Source organism: Coenobita brevimanus, chromosome 86 (assembly GCF_032717465.1).
Source record: "Coenobita brevimanus isolate Jiangsu-jjx chromosome 86, ASM3271746v2, whole genome shotgun sequence".
NCBI classification, from domain to species: domain Eukaryota; kingdom Metazoa; phylum Arthropoda; class Malacostraca; order Decapoda; family Coenobitidae; genus Coenobita; species Coenobita brevimanus.
This window is the reverse complement of record NC_137039.1, coordinates 23,906,236-23,931,991: the sequence shown is the minus strand read 5'-3', so window position 1 is coordinate 23,931,991 and position 25,756 is coordinate 23,906,236. Positions and strand designations below refer to the sequence as shown.

At 42.1% G+C, this 25,756-nt stretch overlaps 1 protein-coding gene across 1 annotated transcript in view; it reads right to left on the bottom strand.

Annotated features, from left to right (window-relative positions):
- Positions 1–25,756, bottom strand: part of l(2)10685 (5-methylcytosine rRNA methyltransferase l(2)10685) — a 37,426-nt gene continuing 11,670 nt past the window's right edge. Inside the window, exons 5-10 of the mRNA XM_080280795.1 lie at positions 25,128–25,289; positions 23,163–23,325; positions 12,513–12,628; positions 10,321–10,487; positions 8,921–9,058; positions 1–215 (exon numbers count right to left, since the gene is read on the bottom strand). Of these exons, the coding sequence (XP_080136921.1) occupies positions 71–215; positions 8,921–9,058; positions 10,321–10,487; positions 12,513–12,628; positions 23,163–23,325; positions 25,128–25,289 (891 nt within the window). The 3' untranslated portion in view covers positions 1–70. The remainder of the gene's footprint in view (positions 216–8,920; positions 9,059–10,320; positions 10,488–12,512; positions 12,629–23,162; positions 23,326–25,127; positions 25,290–25,756) is intronic.

Below are 25,756 nucleotides of genomic sequence, written 5' to 3'. Positions count from 1 at the left end.
TGGTATCACAGTACCTAACTCTATCTCCTCTGCAATAATAAAGAAATCATTACCACTGATAGCAACATGATTACTTTAGCCTCTTAATCTTTGCAAAATACATTGGGCCAAAGTTGGAAAGAAGAGAAGGCAAGACAATCTGACCATACCTGAGACCTAGATTATTCCCAAACCGGTACAGGAAACTCAATGGACGAATGGCAGCACTCATATCCCTGGAGGGAGGGGAAAAAAAATCAGTTTATGTGAAAAGTACACCATGCAATACAGAAATTCAAAATAAAGTATATAAATATCCGCTCTATGCAAAAAGCAACAAATGTTTACTCTAAAAAGGCAGTTTCTAGCTCACCCTGGTCAGAAGGTGAGGTGAATCCTGGGGTGTATTTCTACATCTCAACATGGCAATGTAGAAATTAATGCACAAACCCAACACACCACTACTCCATTTTTTTTATTGAGGCAAAGATGCACTTGATGGGTTGATGATGACTGGATGAATGCAACATGTACAAAAAATATTTACTAACTCAAATTTCCCCCTCAGATATTTGTTGTCAGTTAATAATGCTAGATTGTGAAGTAATGTTGCAGTCAGCCAATAATCACCAATCTGTCAAGTGCATCTTCGCCTCGATAAAAAAAACTGAGTATACAGTAGGTTCAAACAGGTATCAACATGGATGGTTTGATATATCACCACTAGTTTTGCACTCAGTACATATATACATACATAACAGTGATGCCATTCTTCCTCTTACGGAATCCACATATTGGGGTTGGTTGTGGGACAGCTCATGTTTTCTATGAAATGAAAGCTAAACCAAGTATTAGAACTAGCCAACTACTTGCTGCAAGATGCTGGGAAAAACTAAATCAGATGTGTACTGGTAATATGATTCGTAACAATGTAAATGTCTCAGCTTGGGCTTTGACTCTATGTACAGCCACTCAAATGAACGACATGAAAAAAAAAAAAAAAATGTTCTGTATAAATGTAGATATAAACATCTTGAGCCTACAGCCCTTCTTGTATTGAAAAACAATGGGTATTTAATGAAACTGTCAACAATAAACACAAATACAAGTATCTGAGAGCGCACACCTGCATTCACACACACGGAAGTTAATTCACACCAATTCATTCGTACAAGGACAGATTCTGTGAAGCTGAATTCTTAATCTATGTACAGATTTAAAGGGTATAAACTTATGTATCATACTGTATTAGATTTCTGTAAAAACTCACAGGGTGCATACAGCATACCGGTACTATAATTTTATCAAAATTAAATTATTATAACTGAAAGCATCTATTTCTAATCGTACTATATGTGTATTATCAGATTTCAATGGATATATATATATATATATAATACAGTAATCCCTGTACTTTCCGGATGCCCCACTTACCCCAAAAATGGCCCAAAAAAGAAAAAAAATCCCCCAAAATCCAAATTTATTCCCACCCGTAATTTGAAATTGCCATGTGGCACCAAACAGCTGTTACACCACGGACCCTTCACCCCTTCCTTCCTCCCCTCTCCCCCCTCCCCTGTCAGGGCTGCCATTTGGTATTTTTCATTACCAAATGTGGGCCAATTTGGTAATGAAAAATTCGCTTGGTAATGAATCAGAATAATGCATTACCAAACGGATTTTTCACATGTATGAGGATACACAGGATGGAGATTGTGGATTGTCTGCTCTCTCTGATTAATCTGCTAGCCAATATAGTGCGAAAATAATCAACATTCTGTTAATTATAAGGAGAGTGATTACATGTACTGTATTTCCACTTGTATAAATAATTAGTGAAGAATAAATGCTTCCTTTAAGAATTTGGTAATGAAAATTGAGGAGTTTGGTAATGTGGCCGAGTTCAGATCTGGCAACCCTGTTGCCTGTTACTGCCTAACCTTCGTTCAGGGAAGACGTCCATCGTAATCGATGCCGCATGTGCTCATTTTTTTGTGAATAAACCGCAGTACCTCACCACTAGACCACATGGGAATTTACAGTGTTGTGCAGTGTCATGAAATTAGAATTCAGAGTGCAAAGGATTAACTGTGGAGTGAGTTTGGAGTGCAAAGTGGCGGTTGAAACTGGTGTGGTTCAGTTAAGAAGAATGTGCAGTGTTAAACAATTATAACTTACAGTGCAATGAATTAAGTGTAGCACAACACTGGATTACTGTATGTGTTTCAAGAGCATTTTCACAACTACCAGAGCCTTAGACAGTCAGAGGAGGCGGCCACAGACGTGCTCTAAGTACAGTACAGTACCCTGTATGCTGCTAGGCCTAAGTATTTTCCATACTCACTTCTAATTCCTCATTCTCTGGTTCCTTTTCATTTATTTCATGCTTTATGTTCATTATTGGTGTGAATAGGGTCTTAAATAGGTTTAAATATGTGCTATGCATGTCTGGTAGGGAGTTATTTAGGTGGCTTTCAAAGTTAGGCTGGATTAGGGTCCATCAGTACCAGTCCAGCAGTCAGAGGCCCACTTTCCGGACGGGACCACTTTCCGGACATGCCTTTGGCTCTATGACATCAGATAGTGGAGGGATTACTGTATGTGTGTGTGTGTGTGTGTATATATATATATATATATATATATATATATATATATATCTGGACATTGCTTGTTGCTACCCCTCACCCTGCCCTAGGGTGCAAAAGGAGGTCTGGATGATGATGAAGAAATATATATATATATATATATATATGTATATTGGTAGGTGGGGGTACTCACCATCCACTCACTCAATGTAGTGCTGCTTTGGGTGTCTGCCCTTTCCTCTCTTCCTTCCTTCCTCTTCTGTCTTTCCTTCATTCTTTCCTCTTCCTTCTGCCTACGGGTGACTTTACACTCCCTCGTCAGTCTTTCTTTCCTCTTCCTTCTGCCTATGGGTGACTCTACATTAAGTGACAAGCCAAATGGTTTCCTGTACACCAGGATATCATGTACTAGGCTGGGTGGTAACCATATAGCCAAATTATGGCGCCTGGTGGTTTAGTGGGTAATTAAGACTCTCCAATTGGATTAAGCCTGTGTAGATTTCTATCCATGGGGTGGTTGGGGTTAATGATCACTTCATGCCACTCAAGGATGAGTGAGGCTGGTCACTCTCATTTTAAATGTCAGGACCAACTTGCCTAGCCCAGGGCTCCTACGCTCCTCATGGAGTGACATAGGATTGGATGATGGATGGATGGATGGATATATATATATATATATATATATATATATATATATATATAAGTAATCCCTCTAATATCCGAACATCCCCACAAACCGGACATAATATTCCTGGGATCCAATATTCCCAAAATAGGCCAAAAACCGCAAAAAATTCGAAAAAAATCTGACTTTATTCCCTTCCGTAATTTGAAATTGCCGCGTGGCGCCGAACAGCTGTTACACCATGGTCCCTTCACCCCTTCCTTCCTCCCCCTCCCCCCTCCCCTGTCAGGGTTGCCATTTGGTATTTTTCATTACCAAGTGTGGGCCAATTTGGTAATGAAAAATTCGTTTGGTAATGAATCAGAATAATGCATTACCAAATGGATTTTTCACATGTATGAGGATACACAGGATAGAGATGGTGGATTGTTTGCTCTCTCTGATTAATCTGCTACCCGACATAGCATGAAAATAATCAACATGGTGTTAATTATAAGGAGAGTGATTACATGTATTTCCACTTGTATATATAATTAGTGAAGAATAAATGCTAGCTTTACGAATTTGGTAATGAAAAGTTAAATTTGATAATGAAAGTTGAGGAGATTGGTAATGTGGCCGATGCGATATGGCAACTCTGTTACCCCGCCATCATCAACAGTCACAGCCAAACTACAATCGAAAGCAGATGCTCACAGTAGCACAAGCCACAGGTGCTTGTTTTTTGTGAATAAACTGCAATACCTCACCACTAGAACACACAGGAATTTACAGTGTTGTGCAGTGTTAAGAAATTAGAATTTAGAGTGCAGAGGATTAACTGTGGACTGCAAACTGGCGGTTCAAACCAGTCCAGGAGCCAGGGACTTGTAAGTACCCAGAATGTTTAATATTGTATATACCTACCACTAAAACCTGATTTTATGGTTCTTTTGCATTTATTTCAGTCTTTTATGTCCCTTATTGGTGTGATTTGGGTCTTAAATAGGTGCAATGCGTGTCCAGAGGGAGTTGTATAGGTGTTTTTCTGAGTTAGGGTCCATAAGTACAAGTCCAGGAGGCTGGGGCCCAATATCCGGACAGGATCACTATCCGGACATGCCTTTGGCACTATTACGTCGGATATTGGAGGGATCACTGTATATATATATATATATATATACAGTACTCGTCAGAAGTATTCAGCGTTGTCCGCCGGGCGCGCAATACTTATGGCCCAAAAAGAATCACCCATTTTTGGGGGTAAGAATTGAGCCACAAGTTTGAGCTCCGAGCATGACGTCACGGTAGCCTGAGGCCTTCCGACACGCTGGTTGGTTCCTGCCTCAGTCGCCCACGGGCTGCCTGAGAGAGAGGAACCCCGCCGAGTGTCCCTCTCAAATTGCGCCATTTTTTACCGAGTGTCCCGCAGTGTTTTGGCCTTTAAAGCTTTGTTATGGCACCTACCCATGAACTATCGAGTGAAATTATATCCCAGATCATTGCTCTAAAGGAGGCAGGCCACCAGACAAAGGAAATTAGTGAATTGGTTGGTGTGGCACGATCGACAGTGCGTCGTTGGTGTGCGCGGTTTCGGGAGGAAAACAGTGGTGAAGTTCCCACAAAGAAACCGAGGTCTGGTAGGCCTAGGAAAACTTCCCCAAGGTCTGTTAATGTTTTAAAACGTGCAGTGGAGTTTAATCCTCGTGTGAGTGCAAGGAAAATTAAGGAGAGCAACCCGGAAGTGTTTGGTGAGGTGTCAGTGAGAACAGTGTCTCGTAGGGTGCATGAGCTTGGTTACACAAGTCACAGGCCTGTGAAAAAGCCTCTTCTCTCTAGCAGCCAGAGAATTCGTAGGCTTGCCTTTGCTAATAAAGATCTAAACTGGGGTGAGGAGCAATGGTTGTCAGTGTTGTGGTCTGATGAGGCAACGTTTAGTGTTACCTGTAACAGAGGAGCACGCAAAGGTAGTGACCCACTTGACCCACGGTATGTAGAAAGCACAGTTAAACATCCTGATTCACTCATGGTATGGGGTTGTTTCTCAGGGAAGGGTTTGGGGAAGCTTGTTGTACTTCCCAAGAACCTCAGAGTGAATCAGGATGTTTACCTGGAGCTTCTGTGTGATCATTTACCAGACTCCTTCGAGCTAACAGGTGCACGAGTGTTTCAGCAGGACGGTGCACCTGCTCACAAGGCCAAATCGGTCACCAATTGGCTTCGTGACTGCGAGGTATCATTCATGACAGACTGGCCAGGAAATAGCCCAGATCTCAACCCGATTGAAAACCTCTGGTACCTCGTAAAGAAGAGTTTCCAGGGGAAGGACGTGAGCTCTCTGCCTAAGCTGGAAGCCGCCATTCGTGACTCCTGGGACAAAATACCCCTCCAGCACCTCAGGAGCCTCGCCCTTTCACTTCCAAGACGTCTCAGGTCCGTGAAGAAACGTAAAGGCTACCCTACGAAGCACTAAAGGTAAATAAAATTATTATTTATATGTTTTTTCAATGTTGAAAGGTTTGTTTCTCAGGAGGGACGCAGGGCGCTCCATACTTCTGACGAGCACTGTATATATATATATATATATATGTATATTTATATTAATTACTTATATCATCAAGAGATCCAAAAGTGATCACTGATCATTTGTGTCTGTGTTACTGATAAAGCTCAGAGACATGAGTTTTACGAGTCTGAAGGATGCCTGCTGAAGAATATTACAAAGCACCCACAGCCCCCTTATTCATCTAAATCAATCGCAAGATTTCATGGCGCAATATATTTCACATATCTTATAAGTTAATCTGCTGCTGCAATGGTGTCAAGATTCTGTAGAAAAGACTTCAACATTATGGAGACAAAATCTCATTCCTTTCAATGTCTAAACCTAGTAGCCTAGCTCCAGACCCCTACTTACTAATGGGACAAAGCTTAATTGGATGATGGATGGAGTAAACACACCTGAAAAGTAATGCCTTGTGCCACAACAGTCCACAAAATGCTGTCTCAGCTTTTAATTTGTTTCTTACAGTAAATACACTGGTTTACAAACAAGAAAAAAAATCTGAGGCAAGCATATGAATAGGTGTTTTTTACTAATTTTGATATACTTAATTCAAATACAGTAGAACCTCTCTCATTCGGACTATATGGGGGGTAGGGTTGTCCGAATTAGCAGATTGTCCGGACCATCAGGGTAATCTCCAGTTCATACCAAAAACTATCTACATATGGTATGTTTGTTAATTATTAACATACGTGGCATATGTCTACCCTACGTAACTGCAAAAGATGAAAGGATACTAAAATAACCAAACTAATCATGTACGATAGTTTTGTATTGCATAATTTACAGGTAAGGCCATGACAAGAAACTAGCCTACATTTTAAATTGTAGTAAGTGACTAAGGCCCATGTAGGCAAAAAAATAAATAAATTAATTAACTGTAATATTTAGAATAAAAATAAAACTTATGTAGGCAAAAAATACATTGTCATCTTTGGCATATTGATAATGCCCATATGGGCAAGAAGCTAATGTTTGATGTACAAGTAAAGCACATTTAAGTACAAAAAATAACCTACAGTAATCATTAAACTATCTATTGCCAGACGCCTCAATCCCGTTTGGGGTGGCCACAAATAAATCGCCTCCAAGTCGCCCTGTCCCCCGCCATTTCACTCCCCTGCTCCCAACTCACACCCCCCTCTCTCATATACCTCTCCACCCCATCTCTCCATCTCATCCTCGGCCTCCCCCTCCCTCTTTCCCCCTCCACCTCACTCACATACACTCTCTTCGTCAGTCTTTCACCCTCCATCCTCTCCACATGGCCATTAAACACTGCAGAATATTCTGACCCATTTTTGTGTAAGCAAACTACTCCTTTTAACACCTTTATTCATTGCAGAAGCTACACTTGCATTAAGGGGCATGGTAAGGAGGATTAACTTTTGAAATACAGTGTAAAAATATTAATGGTTGGTGAACTAGCTGATGGAACAAATGCTAGCGAGTGTTTAAACAGGCGCCCATGTTGCGACCTAGCGTGATCCGAGACTAAACGAATGACGATCGCTTTCCGCGCCGATACTGAAAATGACTTTAGAATTACTTTCAACATATTTTTGGAGCTTATTATTTTTAAATTTTGTCCGAATTAACAGAAATCCAGATTAAAGGGGTCCGGACTAAAGAGGTTTTACTGTATCTACAAGTGGGTTGGTGGAGGGTTAGTGCCTCTTTCCGTAAAACAAGTAACTCAAAGTCAAACGGCCACCCCTTATGGGATTATGGCATCTGGCAATAGACAGATAGATAGATAAACAGTTTTGCTCTATCACCGCTAGTGTTTTTGCTTTCACATATCCCGTTTTTTTATTATAATGCATGTATTTATATTATAATGAGTTTATTTCATGTATTAAAATGGCATATTACAGAACGAAACAAAGCAGACACAGAACACTGACAGAACTAAATATTACTGTTACAGTACTTGGATATAAGCATATATACACATCATAGTACTATACAGACTATCAGAAGTGAGTGTTTTTGGACGATCTGGTGTACTTTACCACTGGGATGTCACGCAGGAGCATCCAGCAAAGTCCCCCATCATGCTGGGGTTCCACTTGCCTTGGTAGTTGCTCTCCATCTTAGTAATATCTTGGTGGAACCTTTCCCCATGTTCATCACTTACTGCTCTAAGGTTCTGGGGGAAGAAGTTGAGGTGGGAGTGGAGAAAGTGAATCTTAAGAGACATTCGGCACCCCATATCCTGATAAGCCTGAAACTACATCTCGACACGCTCTTGGTATTCTAGTGCCCATGTGTTACCAAGGGAGCCATGGCAGACTGACTTAAATGCTTCCCATGCTCTCAGTTCCTTCGAGGTGAGCTTCTCCTCGAATACCTCATCCTTCAGCACCTCCCGGATCTGAGGTCCGACGAAGATGCCTACCTTGAGCTTAGCAGAACTGAGAGCTGGGAACAGAGTGCACGGGTGTTGGAAGGCAGCGTCATCCTTGTCCATGGCCTTCACGAAATTCTTCATAAGGCCAAGTTTGATATGAAGAGGGGGAAGATGCACCTTGTTCATGTCCACCAGAGGATTTATTTGGACACTGTGTTTCCCATGCACAAAAGTGCTCCTAGACCCCCAGTAAGCTACTGGCGATCCCAGCCACACAATGCACATGTTTGACCTCATTGTGGTGCGCGTTTTAAACCAAGTTCCAAGAAAATGAGACGGTAAATGGATTTTTGGCGAATATTTTGGGTCTAGGCCTATATGTATACATGTATGTACATGTATACATGTATATTTCAAAAATTAGAGGTGATGAGTGAAAACAGATTTCGAATCTGAAATCTATCTATCTATCTATCTATTGCCAGATGCCTCAATCCCGTTTGGGGTGGCCACAAACAAATCGCCTCCAAGTCGCCCTGTCCCCCGCCATTTCACTCCCCTGCTCCCAACTCACACCCCCCTCTCTCATATACTTCTCCATCCCATCTCTCCATCTCATCCTCGGCCTCCCCCTCCCTCTTTCCCCCTCCACCTCACTCACATACACTCTCTTCGTCAGTCTTTCACCCTCCATCCTCTCCACATGGCCAAACCACCTCAGTGTGTTCCTCTGAAATCTGCACTCCAAAATTAGGTTAGAACACGTAATTTCATGCTTGCCTCAAATTTTTTGTAAACCAGTATTATGGTACACACAAAACCTGTGGACTTACACAACTGAGCATTCAATGGTTGTCTCCTGCCATATCCTGGTGAGGGCAAGGTGTACAACGCCATCATTCTGCAGAGGTGAAAGCGTGCAGGTGGAGTATACAATGGAGCCACCAGGACGTACTTTATGTAGGGCATTCCTGCAATAAAAAACAATTCCACTGTTTTCCATTTTGGCTGAAAGAAATTTAATTATTGGATACAGCAGGTAGTTTGGCATTATTTTCATGTAACCCGTCCAATCTAGTGATACATTTTTTACTTTATTTTTCACATCCCCAGATGTCTCCATTCAGCTCAGGAGTGACTTTTTTAACCTAAGGGGTTAGACACTGCCTTCATTAATGCCTTTACACACACACACACACACACACACACACACACACACACACACACACACACACACACACACACACACACACACACACACACACACACACACACACACACACACACACACAAATATATATAAACTAATCCCCTTACCAAATGATGTCGGCCATAAACAACAAGAATTATCCCAAATTTATGACATCAGACTGAATGGGTTGAGGATGCCAAGTGAGAGAGAATTAACCATCCAAGGAAATGAAACCATACAGTGCTGTACTGTGGATGCTCATGATAATCTTAAGACTCTATCTACAGTGAAATGCCTTATTCCATGCCACACTGATCAAGATTATATCTTCAATCCCCCTTCACATTACATTTCCAGTACCATCCCAACCTTTATATATTGAAATGAAGAGGATACTAAAACTTTATCAGTTAGCCATTCAGCTCAAATATATTTTTTATATTTTATTTTTGCTATCTCCCAACAATTTTTTTGAACTCTGGAGAAACTTTGGGAACTGGAGGGGTTTAATACAGATTTCAATAACTCCTTCATAACAGCAAAGCTCTGTTCAGCAGCAAGTAATCACCTGGAGTTTGGGAGGGGGGAAAAAAAAAAAGTCAAGGAATATGAGCAGGAAAAGGAAGTTTGTAGCTCTATGTTCCAATCTTTAATCCACCTTTTATGACTTGAAGGTAATATATTGATAGTATTCTGCCTCTCCTGTCTTCTGCATCTGAGGCATACAGTATTCCTTTAACCCTTTCACTACAATTTGTGCACTTAAGTATTATACTCAGGCTAACACCAGAAGATATTTTTCAACTGAGAGAAATCCTAGCAGTCAGTGGCTCAAAATACTACCTCAAGTACCTTTTCTATGCTACTGATAATCCGTGGAATTATATCAGGTTAACACAAGACAATTTTGCCTAGTTTTGAGAAATTCTAAAAATCAAAGCGTTACATACCAATACAGTATAAACCTCAAATGATTAATGAAATAACACATCTGAATGGTTGCTACCAAGCAATCTGGAAAAACGTAAAAACTGTACTTACACAAGCAGCTGTGTCTGCAGTTCTGGCAGCTTTAGTCTCTCCTTGGTTCGTGTAGTCTTGAAGATGCTGTTGTCACTCTCAAGGAGGGAGTGGCGATCGGTCAGGCAGGGAGCATCAACCAACACGTGATCATAAGCCTCTCTCTCCCTCAGCAAGCACCCATCTTCCTGTACATAAATAACAAATGTCACCTACCTACAGAACGAATCTTTCACACCCTGTACGAGTCTGACACTGCACCCCAGGTCATCTGGGTGGTGGCAAGAAAGTTCCACATAACAAGGTGAAAGAATGAGAGACTAAAGGATAAAGCACTGGTGGACAAAAAGGACTGAATGGTAATGGAGGAGATGGACTCAATAACTTCAGAAAATATGGTTTTTCATGAACTGCATACACTGAATGCTGGTTAGGGATGTTCACAGTTGTGTGTGGTGTAAGAGCTTCAGCTAGTACGAAAGGTACAGCTGTAGACAATAAAACTGTACCATATTTTAGTCAAACAAATATGACTTATATAATACTCTTAAAACCTTGTTGGTCTCTGAAAATCACATAACTCTGTTTCAAAATTCACACTTTGCTGTCTTGTTCTTTATCAAACAATTTTTTCATTATCAAACAAACTGACCAGATATTTGTGCCCACAACTGTTACTACTACTTACCAGTATATCACAGTCACAATTGAGACATCAATCCTCTACCAGCACTGTGTTATGCCTTTGTATTTCTCTCTTTTCCCCAAACATAAACAGTATCCTTCCTGTTCACACACTTTTGCTGTATGCTTCATACAACTTCCACTGCCACAGGTGGCAAGGAAGTGCAGACACAGCTGCTTGTGTAAGTACAGTTTTTACGTTTTTCCAGATTGCTTGGTAGCGACCATTCAGATGTATTATTTCATTAATCATTTGAGGTTTATACTGTATTGGTATGTAAGGCTTTGATTTTTAGAATTTCTCAAAACTAGGCAAAATTGTCTTGTGTTAACCTGATATAATTCCAAGGATTATCAGTAGCATAGAAAAGGTACTTGAGGTAGTATTTTGATTGTGAGAGTACAGCTTGGTGGGATATGGAGACTGAAACAGCATAGAATGGAAAGCAGCAGTGTGCACAGGCAAGACTCAAATTGGCTAGAACCTCCACCCCTTTGCCCTGCCAGTTAAAAAATGCCCTCTTAGACTCCTCCTCTCTCTCTCTCTCTCTCTCTCTCTCTCTCAAGCAGTAACTTTTTTTTTTTTTAAATAGCTAAAGCCCCTGGTCCCAAAATGTCTGTGCATGCCAATGAAGTAAAGGAAGATATGACTGACACAGATGCAAGTATGGGGTCCAGATAACAGTAAGATGAATTACACTATGCTGAGACTATGAAATATGCTGAGGCCTTTCTTATAGACAGGGTTAATTATCATCTTTACTAACTGTTTATGAATAAATGAAAAAAACTGTTTCATCATTGCTATGTCTTTTTATGTTGATTCTTACTACCACTAGACAACTTTATCCAGCTCAAAAGAAACTCCTTGGACGGAAGGAGTTAATGTACAGTGAATTTGCCATTTATGGATCCATCGTTGTATTATTCACCTTTTACACAGTAACCCCAAGTGCTGCATGGTCAGCATTTACACAAAATTTTCACATTTTACGCAATTTTGAGGGCTTTAAGGCCTAGCCTTAGCTATCAAGGAGTAGAGGCATCCCCATCTCTTGCCGCTGGGCCTCAGATCTCCCCCTCCCACCACAACTTAGTCATCTCTCCTAGTCTCAAGGTGGGTTTAAATTCCAGTCTTATTATCATTATAATTGCTGATGGAATATCCAGCATTTTGCAATATCCAAAGGGGGTTTGGCTGAATTACACCAGATATTTGAGAAACAACTGTATGTGAGTGAATTTTGGGGATGGAAGTGGCCAGATCAGCCATGATGATGATGGATGAATATGGTTTGTAAATGCCAGACAGCAAGGCATTAACATGGAGAAAGCAAATGAATTAACAGCTGGACTCGGACATAAAGGTACCTGTTACATGTTAAAAAAGCAGAGTGTCATGATTCACAAGTTTAACACATACTGACCATAACCAGGACAAAATAGGGAAATTATGGTACTGTACTTAACATTGTTATAACTCATGTGTTTTCCATAGTGAGCAAAAACAGAGAAAACACTGTACTTACCATTGTTATAACTGATGTATTTTCCATGACGGACAAACCACTCGGAATGTACTGCTTCATTATTTCTCTGATCCTCTTCACTCGACCTTCTGTCTTGTCATTGCTTACCACTAAGCCTGTAATAAAAATTAGTTACAAATATCCAATGATACAATCTGTATGCAGAATGAAAATCTGGTTAGGTTCAATGGGCATACATTTGGGTTAATCATAAAAGCATTTTTCCTCTCTATACCATAATCACCACTCAAATTGGTAGCAGGTGGGAGCACTCTTCATTCATTAACTTACAGTGCTGCCTACTTCTTCCTTAACCTTTACTATTCTTTTTTGTGTCTGTCCTCCTCTCTCTGTATTTTCTACCATCTTTCCTATCATATTTAATTACTCTTCTTTCCACATAATCTGACTCTACACTGAGTGACATACCTAATGGTTTCTTATAACACACACACACACACACACACACACACACAGGAAAAAGGAGTGGTTTAATAGAAGGTGTATGATATCAAAAACAGAGAGAGATAAGGTGTGGAACAACTGGAGAAAGACAGGTAACAACAGAACAAAGGAAGAATATAAAAGAACTAGAAATAAATACACAAGAATACGTAAAGAAGAAGAAAGGAATTTTGAAAAAGGCATAATAGACAAATGCAAGGATGAACCCAAACTGTTTTATAAATTTGCTAATGGCAAACTGAAACAAAAGAAAGGAATCACCAAACTGAAAGTAAATGGAGAGGTCTATAAAGATGCAGCAGTGCAAGCTGAAATAATGAACAAATGTTTCCAATCAGTTTTCACTAATGAAAACGAGTTTGTGGAAGGGGAGGGAGTGATTAGAAATGTACCGGTGATAAAAGATATAAAATTGGAGGTACACGAAGTGTATAAATTACTGGAAACTCGAGATGTAAGGAAAGCCCCAGGACCTGAAGGATTTCTAATTGGGTACTGAAGGAATGAAGAGAACAACTGGCGGATAAAATTCACAGTTTAATTGTGTGTTTTCTGGAAGAGGGGAAAGTGCCACAAGAATGGAAAAGGGCAAATGTGGTACCCATTTATAAGGGAGGAAACAGAGAAGAACCCCTGAATTATAGACCAGTGTCTCTAACCACCATGGTCACAAAATTGTGTGAGAGAATCCTGAAAGACAGATGGATAAAATATCTAGAAGAGATTAATATTTTGGCTGAATGTCAGTTTGGATTCAGAAGTGGAAAGTCATGTGTTTCCAACTTGTTGGGCTTTTACTCAAGAGCGGTTGATGTGGTACAGGAGAGAGATGGTTGGGTGGATTGTGTGTACAGTACTTAGAGAAGCCCTTTGACAAGGTACCTCATAAGAGACTAATGTGAAAACTAGAGTATATAGAAGAACTGAAGGGGAAACTCCTGGAATGGATGAGAGACTTTTTGAGAGACAGACAAATGAGGACAGTAATAAAAGATAGGATGTCTGGATGGAGGGAAGTAACAAGTGGAGTCCCTCAAGGCTCGGTGTTGGCTCCAGTAATGTTCCTGCTTTATGTATATGATATGGTAGATGGAAAACCCCCCCTACCCCCTGGGGATAGGGGGGGTTTCAAGAATACTCCCCCAGTATCCCTGCTTGTCGTACGAGGCGACTAAAAGGGTTTGTGGTGGGTTAGTGCCCCACCCCGTAAAAACACCTAACTAAAAAAGCAAATAAAGCGCCTCGGACCCGGACGGACCATACGTTGACGACTAAGGAACGGACAAAGGACATTCTGAGGGTAGGAACGTGGAATGTGAGAGGAGTGAATGATGAAGTGAAAGAGAGAGAGATTGTCCAGGTGCTTGAGGATGCAAAAGTGGATATATGTGGATTGACTGAAACTAAATGGAGAGGTGAAAGGATGACAGAATGGGAATACGGTGTAGGTATATGTGCGGGAGTCAATGAGAATGAAAGGGCAAGAGAGGGAGTATGTCTGATGATAAGCAAGAAGTGGAAGGAGAATATAAGAGAGTATGGAACAGTGGGTGCAAGGATTGTATGGGTGAGGATGAAAGTAGGCATACAAGCATGGGCGATTGTATGTGTGTATGCTCCAACAGAGGATCGAGTGGCAAGAGTGAAAGATGAGTTTTGGGCGAGAGTAGAAGCATGTATGGACAAGTTTGAGAGGAGCGAGAGAGTGCTGTTGATTGGAGACATGAATGGCAAAGTTGGGAATGTACGAGTGGATGGAGTGGTTGGTCAATGGGGTGTGCCAGCTGAAGTAGATGGGAATGGTAGTGCTTTGGTGGACATCTGTGCTGGTAAGGGGTTGGCAATAGCCAACACCTACTTTCGTCATAAGATGATCCACCGGTATACATGGAGAGTAATGAGGAGGATGGATGGTGAACTTATTGAACGAAAGGCAATGATAGACTACGTGTGTGTGGATGAGCGAATGAGAAGACAAGTGTTGGATGCAAGGGTGTGGAGAGGGTGGGGGAATGGAGTCTCGGACCATCACTTAGTGATGGCCAAGGTAGAGCTGCAAAGAAAGTGATTGAGGAGGAGAAGGGGAAGACAAGAGGAAGCAGCTCCTGTGAGAAGAGTGGAGAAATTGCAAGATAGTGAGAAAAGGACAGAGTATAAGAGCATAGTGGAAGAAAGATTGGGAAGGTATGAGCTAGAGCAGATGGAAGGGGTGGAAGACATATGTAAAATATTCACGGAAGAGATAAGCGCAGCGTGTGAGGCGGTTTGTGGAGTGAGGAGGAGATGCAATGGTGTGCAAGGGACAGCATGGTGGAATGATGAGGTGAAACAAGCTGTGGAACAAAAGAAGAAGGCATATGGAGAATGGTTGGCGAGTAGAGGTAGGGGAGAAGATGAGAGAGAGAAGAGAGAGGTATATGTGAGCAGGAGAAGGGAGGTTAAGAGACTGGTGAAGGAGAGTAAGAAGAAAGTGGATGAAGAGTTTGGGAGGAATCTGAGTGTGAAATGGAGGGAGAGTAAGAAATTGTTTTGGAAGGAGGTAAAGAAAGTAAGGCAGTGTGAAAGGGGAAATAGTAGGGGAGTGAAAGATAGGAATAATAGATTGTTGGTGGAGAAGAGAGAGAAATTGAGGAGATGGAAGGAGCACTTTGAGGATTTGTTGAATGTAGAGAGTGAGAGCAGTGTGAGTATAAGTGGTTGGGGAATGGCTGGGAGAAGAAGAGTTGAGAGGAGGGAGGAAGAGATCAGTAGGTCGGAAGTAGTGGAAGCGATGAAGAAGATTAAGCTGGGAAAGGCCCCAGGAATTGATGGAGTGTGGTGAAATGCTTAGGTATGGGGGTGAGATTGTTGTGGAGTGGATATGGAAGTTGTGTAGATTGGCTTGGGAAGAGGGAAGGGTTCCAGAGGACTGGAAATCAGGTATAATTGTTCCTCTGTACAAAGGAAAAGGGGAGAGAGAAGTATGTGGTAACCATAGGGGTATTTGCCTTCTTAGTGTGACTGGTAAAATATATGGTAGAATACTCATTGATAGGGTTAGGCATATGACAGAGGAGCTAGTTGGAGAAGAACAAGGGGGATTTAGGAAGGGAAAAGGGTGTGTAGATCAGATATTTGTTCTAAGATGTTTAGTGAAGAAGTATCTAGAGAAGGGAAGGAAAGTGTATGCTGCCTTCATGGACTTGGAGAAAGCTTATGACAGAATAGATAGGCAAGGTATGTGGAAGGTATTAAGAATATATGGAGTGGAGGGGAAATTGTTAAGTGCTGTGAAGAGTATGTACGAGGGAGCTAGGGCTACGGTGCGAGTGGATGGTGAGCTGAGTGAGTTCTTTGATCTCAATGTGGGACTGAAACAGGGGTGTGTGATGTCTCCATAGCTGTTTAATATATATATGGATGGGGTTGTAAAGGAGGTGCAAGGTAGGGCAGTGGATGTGGGGGTTGCCCTAATGAATGAGGGTGAGATTTGGAAGCTTCCGGTGTTGCTGTTTGCTGATGATACAGTATTGTTGAGTGAAGATGAATGGGAGTTGCAAGGTTTGGTGAATGAATTTGGGACAGTGTGTAGGAGGAGGAAGCTGAAAGTTAATGTAAACAAAAGTAAAGTTATGGTGTTTGAGAGGAATGAAGTCACAGAGTGTGCAGTGAGGTTGGATGGTGAGGATATGGAGAATGTGAGTGCATTCAAGTACTTGGGTAGTGTGATGAGTAAGGATGGAACTTTGGGGGATGAAGTACGTGAAAGGGTACAGCAGGGAAGAAAGGTTGTTGGTACACTGAAAGCAGTGATGAGAAATAGGGAGGTGAGTATGGAAGTTAAGAAGTCACTGCATGATAGTATTGTGATCCCTACCCTGACGTATGGAAGCGAGGCGTGGACCTTGCAAGAGGGGAACAAGTCAAGAGTGAGATCAGTGGAAATGAGTTACTTGAGAGGAGCATGTGGAGTGACGTGGAGGGACAGGTTGACGAATGAAGAAGTGAAGGAACATTGTGGGGTAGATGTGGATGTGGTGAAAAGATTAGGAGAAATACACTGAGGTGGTTTGAACATGTGGAGAGAATGGAGAATGAAAGACTGCCTAAGAGGGTGTATGTAGGTGAGGTGGAGGGAGGGAGAGGGAGGGGTAGACCGAGGATGAGGTGGAGGGATGGAGTTTAGAGGTATATGAGGGAGGGGGGGGCGAGTTGGGGGGAGGAGAGTCAAATGGTGGGTGACAGAGTGACTTGGAGGCGTTTTGTCTGCGGCCACCCTTTGCGGGATTAGGGCGTCGGGCTATAGATAGATAGATAGATAGATGGAGCGAACAGTTATACAAGTCTGTTTGCTGATGATATAAAGATCTTGAGGAAGGCAGAGGTTGAGGAGGATTGTAAAATGCTGCAGGAGGATCTGGATAGGATACACGATTGGAGCCGGATGTGGGAAATGAAATTTAACGTAAAGAAATGTAAAATATTGGAAATGGGTAAAAGTACCAGGAGGCCATCACTGAATCATTTGTTGGGTAATGAATTAATCACAAAAATGAGAGAAGAGAGAGATTTGGGAGTGCTGGTCCAAGATAGTTTGTCACCTGAAAAACATATTAACAAGATAGTTAGAGTGACATATAAACTCTTAACTAACATAAGAGTAGCATTTCATTATATGGATGAGGAGATGATGAAAAAATTGATAGTGGCCATGATCCACCCCAGGTTAGAATATGCAGCAGTAGTGTGGTCCCCACGCAAAAAGAAAGATATAAACAAGATTGAGAGAATACAAAGAACAGCAACCAAGATGGTCCCCAGTCTGGCAGATCTGACATACAGAGAGAGGCTGGAAAAGCTGGATTTGCCTTCCTTGGAGGAATGGAGAAAGAGGGGAGACATGATTGTAGTGTTCAGGACCATGATAGTAGATATAATTGACCAAGAAGATCCGTTTGTATGGGATAAGAGAGCAACGAGAGGACATGGAATGAAATTGAAGAAGTCACGCTGCTTGAAGGATATCAAGAAATATAGCTTTCCTTACAGAAGTATAGGCCTGTGGAATAGCCTGGACAAAGAGATCGTCCAGTCTAAAAACTTAAACAAGTTTAAAGCTAAATTAGACTTCCTGAGAAACAGCGACAGGAACCCACGAGCATAGTACATTTCGTGTATATCACAATTAGGTATATTAGGTAAATACATAAATATTTGGAATGACTTAGACGAAGAGATGGTGCAGGAAAAACATTCAACAACACGAGCATTGCTCAATTCCTGTATACTACAAATAGGTAAATACACACACACACACACACACACACACACACAATAAAAGGGGATCCGAGGTTGCAACCAAGCCAGCCTTGTGGTTAATCTACCTCTGTATTTAAGTATTCTCAATTCTATACAATCCAATTTGCATTCATCCTCTTTTAAACCCCCCCATCACGACGTTTTCTGGGCAGTGGTACACCCCAATCCCGACATTTTTGGACCTTTTTTTTTTTTGGCTCAAACATCCACTTTTGGTGAGAAACATCGAAAATTCATAGAGAAATCGCTCACCTGAGGTTTAAAATACTCGATCCAGGTAGGAGTACCTCCTTACCTTACAGGGTTTTCTATCAGGCTGGCTGCAAAGAAAATGAGTTCTATGGGAGGATAACTATTCCACACCACTCATAAACGGTATTTATTTATTTATTTGGTACAAATTTATATGTAGTACGAGAGTACTGTATATTGGTTTTCAAACGGTAATATAGGCATTATAAGCACGGTTTCACTCACTAACTCATCACCATTCCTGACCTTTTTTTGCCACATTACCTGATCATCATTTCTGACTGTTTCTTCCTCTAATGTTTGTCCTCCACATTGTCATCGATTGGGGAATCACTCTGGCCCTGAATTTCGTACCGTGGCATGACATGGCTTTACTGGCCAGGTCACTGATAAAATTGCTAAGAAAAGGGCATGCAGGGGGGGAGGAGGTCATGCTGGGTAAGGCATTGTCCCTGCCTGGCATCTTGTAGAGGAAGGTGTCCCATGTATATGTGCCCAAAATCACTCGCGAAAATTGAAAATTGTGCAAATTAGGGACCTGGCAATGTTGCCACGTTAATTTACGTCTCCGGGATATGAGTGCACATCATGTGAGGACGTGAATTCACGTCTCCGGGACGGGGCCGGTTAAAGACCAAGTCCCACTGCAATACAGCAGAACACTTCTCATACATTTTGTAGAGAATACTTTTGGCAAAGAAGGAAAGCCTCTTCATTATCACTCAAGTAACATTCTGTCTGTTTTTTTCCATCCTCATGCTCATTCTGGCACTGGAGCTAGTCTCTGCTCCTCTTGCGCTTAAAATATCCTCTAGAAACTAAAACTTCTCCACACATTTCAAGCAGCTGACTCCCCTAACTGATACTTTTCATTCTGTCATCCACAATCTAGACACCCCCGATGGTGACATGTGGAGGTGTATGGTACACAGGAGTACTACTGGGTCTTGGGTACAGGCTGGGAAGCCTAGGCCCAAAGACAGCCACATTATATAAAAATCATGATTAAAAAAAAAAAAAAAAAAAAAAAAAAAGCACACCAAAAATTTCTCATCCTGCAGGTCTATCTTTAATACAACAACATCGTTTGTAGACCCAGCTATTCTATCTATCTATCTATCTATAGCCCAACGCCCTAATCCCGTGAAGGGTGGCCGCAGACAAAATGCCTCCAAGTCGCTCTGTCACCCACCATTTGACTACCCTCCCCCCAACTCATCCCCCCCTCCCTAATATATCTCTCAACTCCATCCCTCCACCTCATCCTCGGTCTACCTCTCCCTCTCTCTCCCCCCACCTCACCCACATACACCCTCTTAGTCAGTCTTTCATTCTCCATTCTCTCCACATGTCCAAACCACCTCAGTGTATTTCTCCTAATCTTCTCAACCACATCCACATCCACCCCACAGCGTTCCTTCACTTCTTCATTCGTCAACCTGTCCCTCCACGTCACTCCACATGCTCCTCTCAAGTAACTCATTTCCACTGCTCTCACTCTTGACTTGTTCCCCTCTTGTAAGGTCCATGCCTCGCTTCCATACATCAGGGTAGGGATCACAATACTATCATGCAGTGACTTCTTAACTTCCATACTCACCTCCCTATTTCTCATCACTGCTCTCAGTGTACCAACAACCTTCCTTCCCTGCTGTTCCCTTTCACGCACTTCATCCCCCAAAGTTCCATCCTTACTCATCACACTACCCACGTACTTGAATGCACTCACATTCTCCATATCCTCACCATCCAACCTCACTGCACACTCTGACTTCATTCCTCTCAAACACCATAACTTTACTTTTGTTTACATTAACTTTCAGATTCCTCCTCCTACACACTGTCCCAAATTCATTCACCAAACCTTGCAACTCTCATTCATCTTCACTCAACAGCACTGTATCATCAGCAAACAGCAACACCGGAAGCTTCCAAATCTCACCCTCATTCATTAGAGCCACCCCCACATCCACTGCCCTACCCTGCACCTCCTTTACAATCCCATCCATGTATATATTAAACAGCCATGGAGACATCACACACCCCTGTTTCAGTCCCACACTGAGATCAAAGAACTCACTCAGCTCACCATCCATTCGCACGGTAGCCCTAGCTCCCTCGTACATACTCTTCACAGCACTCAACAATTTCCCCTCCACTCCATATATTCTTAATACCTTCCACATACCTTGCCTATCTATTCTGTCATAAGCTTTCTCCAAGTCCATGAAGGCAGCATATACTTTCCTTCCCTTCTCTAGATACTTCTCCACTAAACATCTTAGAACAAATATCTGATTTACACACCCTTTTCCCTTCCTAAATCCCCCTTGTTCTTCTCCAACTAGCTCCCCTGTCACATGCCTAACCCTATCAATGAGTATTCTACCATATATTTTACCAGTCACACTAAGAAGGCAAATACCCCTATGGTTACCACATACTTCTCTCTCTCCTTTTCCTTTGTATAAAGGAACATTTATACCTGATGTCCAGTCCTCTGGAACCCTTCCCTCTTCCCAAGCCAATCTACACAACTTCCATATCCACTCCACAACAATCTCACCCCCATACCTAAGCATTTCACCACACACTCCATCAATTCCTGGGGCCTTTCCCAACTTAATATTCTTCATCGCTTCCACTACTTCCGCCCTACTGATCTCTTCCTCCCTCCTCTCATCTCTTCTTCTCTCAGCCATTCCCCAACCACTTATACTCACACTGTTCTCACTCTCCACATTCAACAAATCCTCAAAGTGCTCCTTCCATCTCTTCAGATTCTCTCTCTTCTCCACCAACAATCTATTATTCCTATCTTTCACTCCCCTACTATTTCCCCTTTCACACTGCCTTACTTTCTTTACCTCCTTCCAAAACAATTTCTTACTCTCCCTCCATTTCACACTCAGATTCCTCCCAAACTCTTCATCCACTTTCTTTTTACTCTCCTTCACCAGTCTCTTAACCTCCCTTCTCCTGCTCACATATACCTCTCTCTTCTCTCTCTCATCTTCTCCCCTACCTCTACTCGCTAACCATTCACTATATGCCTTCTTCTTTTGTTCCACAGCTCGTTTCACCTCATCATACCACCATGCTGTCCCTTGCACACCCTTGCATCTCCTCCTCACTCCACAAACCGCCTCACACGCTGCGCATATCTCTTCCGTGAATATCTTACATACGTCTTCCACCCCTTCCATCTGCTCTAGCTCATACCTTCCCAGTCTTTCTTCCACTATGCTCTTATACTCTGTCATTTTCTCACTATCTTGCAATTTCTCCACTCTTCTCACAGGAGTTGCTTCCTCCTGTCTTCCCCTTCATCTCCTCAACCACTTTCTTTGCAGCTTTACCTTGGCCATCACTAAGTGATGGTCCGAGACTCCATTCCCCCACCCTCTCCACACTCTTGCATCCAACACTTGTCTTCTCATTCGCTCATCCACACACACGTAGTCTATCATTGCCTTTCGTTCAACAAGTTCACCATCCATCCTCCTCATTACTCTCCATGTATACCGGTGGATCATCTTATGCCGAAAGTAGGTGTTGGCTATTGCCAACCCCTTACAAGCACAGATGTCCACCAAAGCACTTCCATTCCCATCTACATCAGCTGGCACACCCCACTGACCAACCACTCCATCCACTCGTACATTCCCAACTTTGCCATTCATGTCTCCAATCAACAGCACTCTCTCGCTCCTCTCAAACTTGTCCATACACGCTTCTACACTCACCCAAAACTCATCTTTCACTCTTGCCACTCGATCCTCTGTCGGGGCATACACACATACAATTGCCCACGCTTGTATACCTACTTTCCTCACCCATACAATCCTTGCACCCACTGTTCCATACTCTCTTATATTCTCCTTCCACTTCTTGCTTATCATCAGACATACTCCCTCTCTTGCCGTCTCATTTTCATTGACTCCCGCACATATATATACCTAAACCATATTCCCACTCTCTCACCCTTTCACCTCTCCATTTAGTTTCAGTCAATCCACATATATCCACTTTTGCATCCTCAAGCACCTGAACAATCTCTCTCTCTTTCACTTCATCATTCACTCCTCTCATTCCACGTTCCCACCCTAAGAATGTCCTTCGTCCGTTCCTTAGTCGTCAACGTATGGTCCGTCCGGGTCCGAGGCGCTTTGTTCGCTTTTTTAGTTAGTTCTTTTTATGGGGTGGGGCACTAACCCACCACCAACCCTTTTAGTCGCCTCGTACGACAAGCAGGGATACTGGGGGAGTATTCTTGAAACCCCCTACCCCCAGCTACTGCAAACAAAAAACGGGTGAAGGTGGAAGGCAAATGCCACTGAGCACTTGGCCATAATGTTCACATTCTTAACCAGGCCATTGAGCCTGTGGCAGGTTATTCATGCACTACCCTAGGATACAGGGCCACTACATCATCCAGGTTACCACAATTACCTCCCCTAGGTTCTCTGATGCTCTGTGGCTATTCAAGTTACTATAATCATCACACAACAAACATACATGGTACAATGTTAACTGAACACATGGCCTCCTAAAAATATGTAAACATAATACTAGTCTCTAACTGCCTTAGTACTGTTATACACTATTATACTGTGGTTCATATTAAGAGCTTACTGGGCAGAAGAGTCTGTAGGGCAAGAAGTGACTTTCCGCCTGGAGCAGCACAGAGGTCAAGAACAGTCTGACCTGGCTGCATTTCCAAGGCCAGCACTGGCAGTACTGATGCACCATCCATGCAGTAGTGATCCAGCACACCCAGCTCTCGGTCCAACTTTGGCTGAGTGTAATTAATAACAGATAATATTCTATCAGCAACTGCAGCATCCTAACCCATGTTCCAACATTAAAAGATTGGGTAAGGTAGAATCCAGAAATAAAGAATAAGAATCATTAAAAGTGGGAGAACTGATAACAGTATACCTAACAAAATGGTTCACACAATCATTCATGTTTCATTCAACCCATTAAATCCTGGATCCATCTCACAAGCATCTCTATCTACACATTCTACAGTATATGTATTCTTTGTGGAAAAGATGTGCTTCACATACACCTGATATGAGTTATGCTATTATATTAAAAAGGAGGTACCAAACTCTTGTCATGCACTACTTTGTATACATTTAATCCAGTTACTTCCATCTCTTGTCACTTCCTTAGCATAAATTTCCATTCCTTGCTTTTTGGCACATTCTTATAAAGTATCCATCCACTTCTCTCTTGGCCTACCACTCCTCCTCTGACTCTGGGCATAGTTTCTTCAGCTTTTGCATCTTCTGTTACTGTTTCTAGATCCCGCCCATCCCATTCATAAGAGTGGAGATACTGGAGAGGTGCACCTTTATGTGGAGGCACCAATATAATAGGACAACTCTTCTGTTTATACAAATGTTCCTTAAATCCCTCCCTACCTCCCAACAGGAGGATGGTTAGCTGCCTGACATAAGCAACTTCAGCCTACAGTCCACATCAAGTTCACATCCATATGAGTCAGGGGTTACAATAACAACGATAAGAATGGAAACAAGGTTGGGATGATGATGACGAAGACAATAATAATGATAATAAACCTTTTACATGGTAGGTGGGGGCGCTCACCATCCACTCATTAGATGTAGTGCTGTTTTCGGGTGGCTGCCCTTTCCTCTCTTCCTTTCTTCCTTCCTCTTGTCTTTCTTTCCTCTTCTTTCTGCCTGTGGGTGACTCTACACTGCATGACAAGTCAAATGATTTCCTGTACACCAGGATACCACTTACTATGCTGGGTGGTAACCATACAACCAAATTATGGTGCCTGGTGGTTTAGTGGGTAGCCTAATTTAGGCACTCCAATCAGACTGAGCCTGTGTTGGTTTATATCTAAGGGGTGGTTGGGGTTTATTGCTCACATAATGCCACTCAGGGATGAGTGACGATGGTCACTCTCATCTTGAATGTCTGGCCCAACTTGCCTAGCCCCGGGCTCCTACACTCCTCATGGGTCAACAAAGAAATAGATGATGATGATAATGAAAATCTTGTAAAAATAAAAATGTTTCTGCTGAGAATGGATGAGTCAACTGCTGCCAGTAATAAGCCTTTCCCAAATTCCCCCTGTAACATTAATGAGTATGGATCAATGAGGTTCTACTGTTCAAGCATATAATACTCAGTCAAAACTTGTACTATATAAACCTATACTACACTAATACTGGAATAAAAACTAAGTTATAATGTTCAGTTTCCTTTCACAGATATTCTACATGTGGAAAAGCAGTGAAGGAAAGTAAGAAAAATAATCACAAGTAAACATTATAGCAAAATGTAAAACTAAGTCAGACAGGACTTCACCAGAGTCAAGGTAAGGCTGCAAGAAAACCTTCTTTCAATGAACATATCATTTAGTCAGGATTTATCAGGCAACAAGTAGCCTGATACTGGAACTGTACTAAATTCTTCAGTACTGTGCTATGATTCTTCTTCTTCATTATTATCATCATCCTGACTTTTTTCCCATCTAAGGATGGGATGAGGTAGAGTCTAGAATGAAGGAAAACTCAAAACCCTATAACTGCATGCCTGGCAAAACGTGATTCTTACCCGTGGAAATTCTGATATGTCTCCTTTATTAAACGTGTATATTTTGAGCGTCTCAGGAAGACTGATTGGTTCCTGCTGTATCTCCACCTTCAAGCCAATCTCTGCATCCCCCTGGCTGGCCCGGTGAAACACATCAGTCTCTTCTATCCAATTCTCCAGACCCTGCAACAACAATGCATAAGTGCTCATTATTAAATGTCGTGGATACATTAACCCCTTCTTTACCGAAAATGTGTTTTGATGTACCCCCGTACATCGCCAGTAAACACCCGTGAGATACCGGAACCGCTACCGTTGTACGCTGGTACACCCTCTAATGAATGGCAGCTTATGGGCCTCAGGGTAGCCCGATAAGGCTGTTTCTGAGGACCTCGTGTTAGCAACAGCTCTGTGTTTTGACGACGAAGTTCTGACGAATTCTGACTTCATAAGATACATCATGACTGAGTTGCGGTGGCACCAATGGCTTGCTCACTCATCTGTGATGTAACCTCTTTTAGACCAATCATTATTTTATTTATAATTTCTACTACAGATATCGTACTATATTTTCTGCTGACATACGGCAAAATTTACACCCCTTGGCCTGCCTGAGAGAGTTAGTTACCACGCACTTGACCACGAGAGAG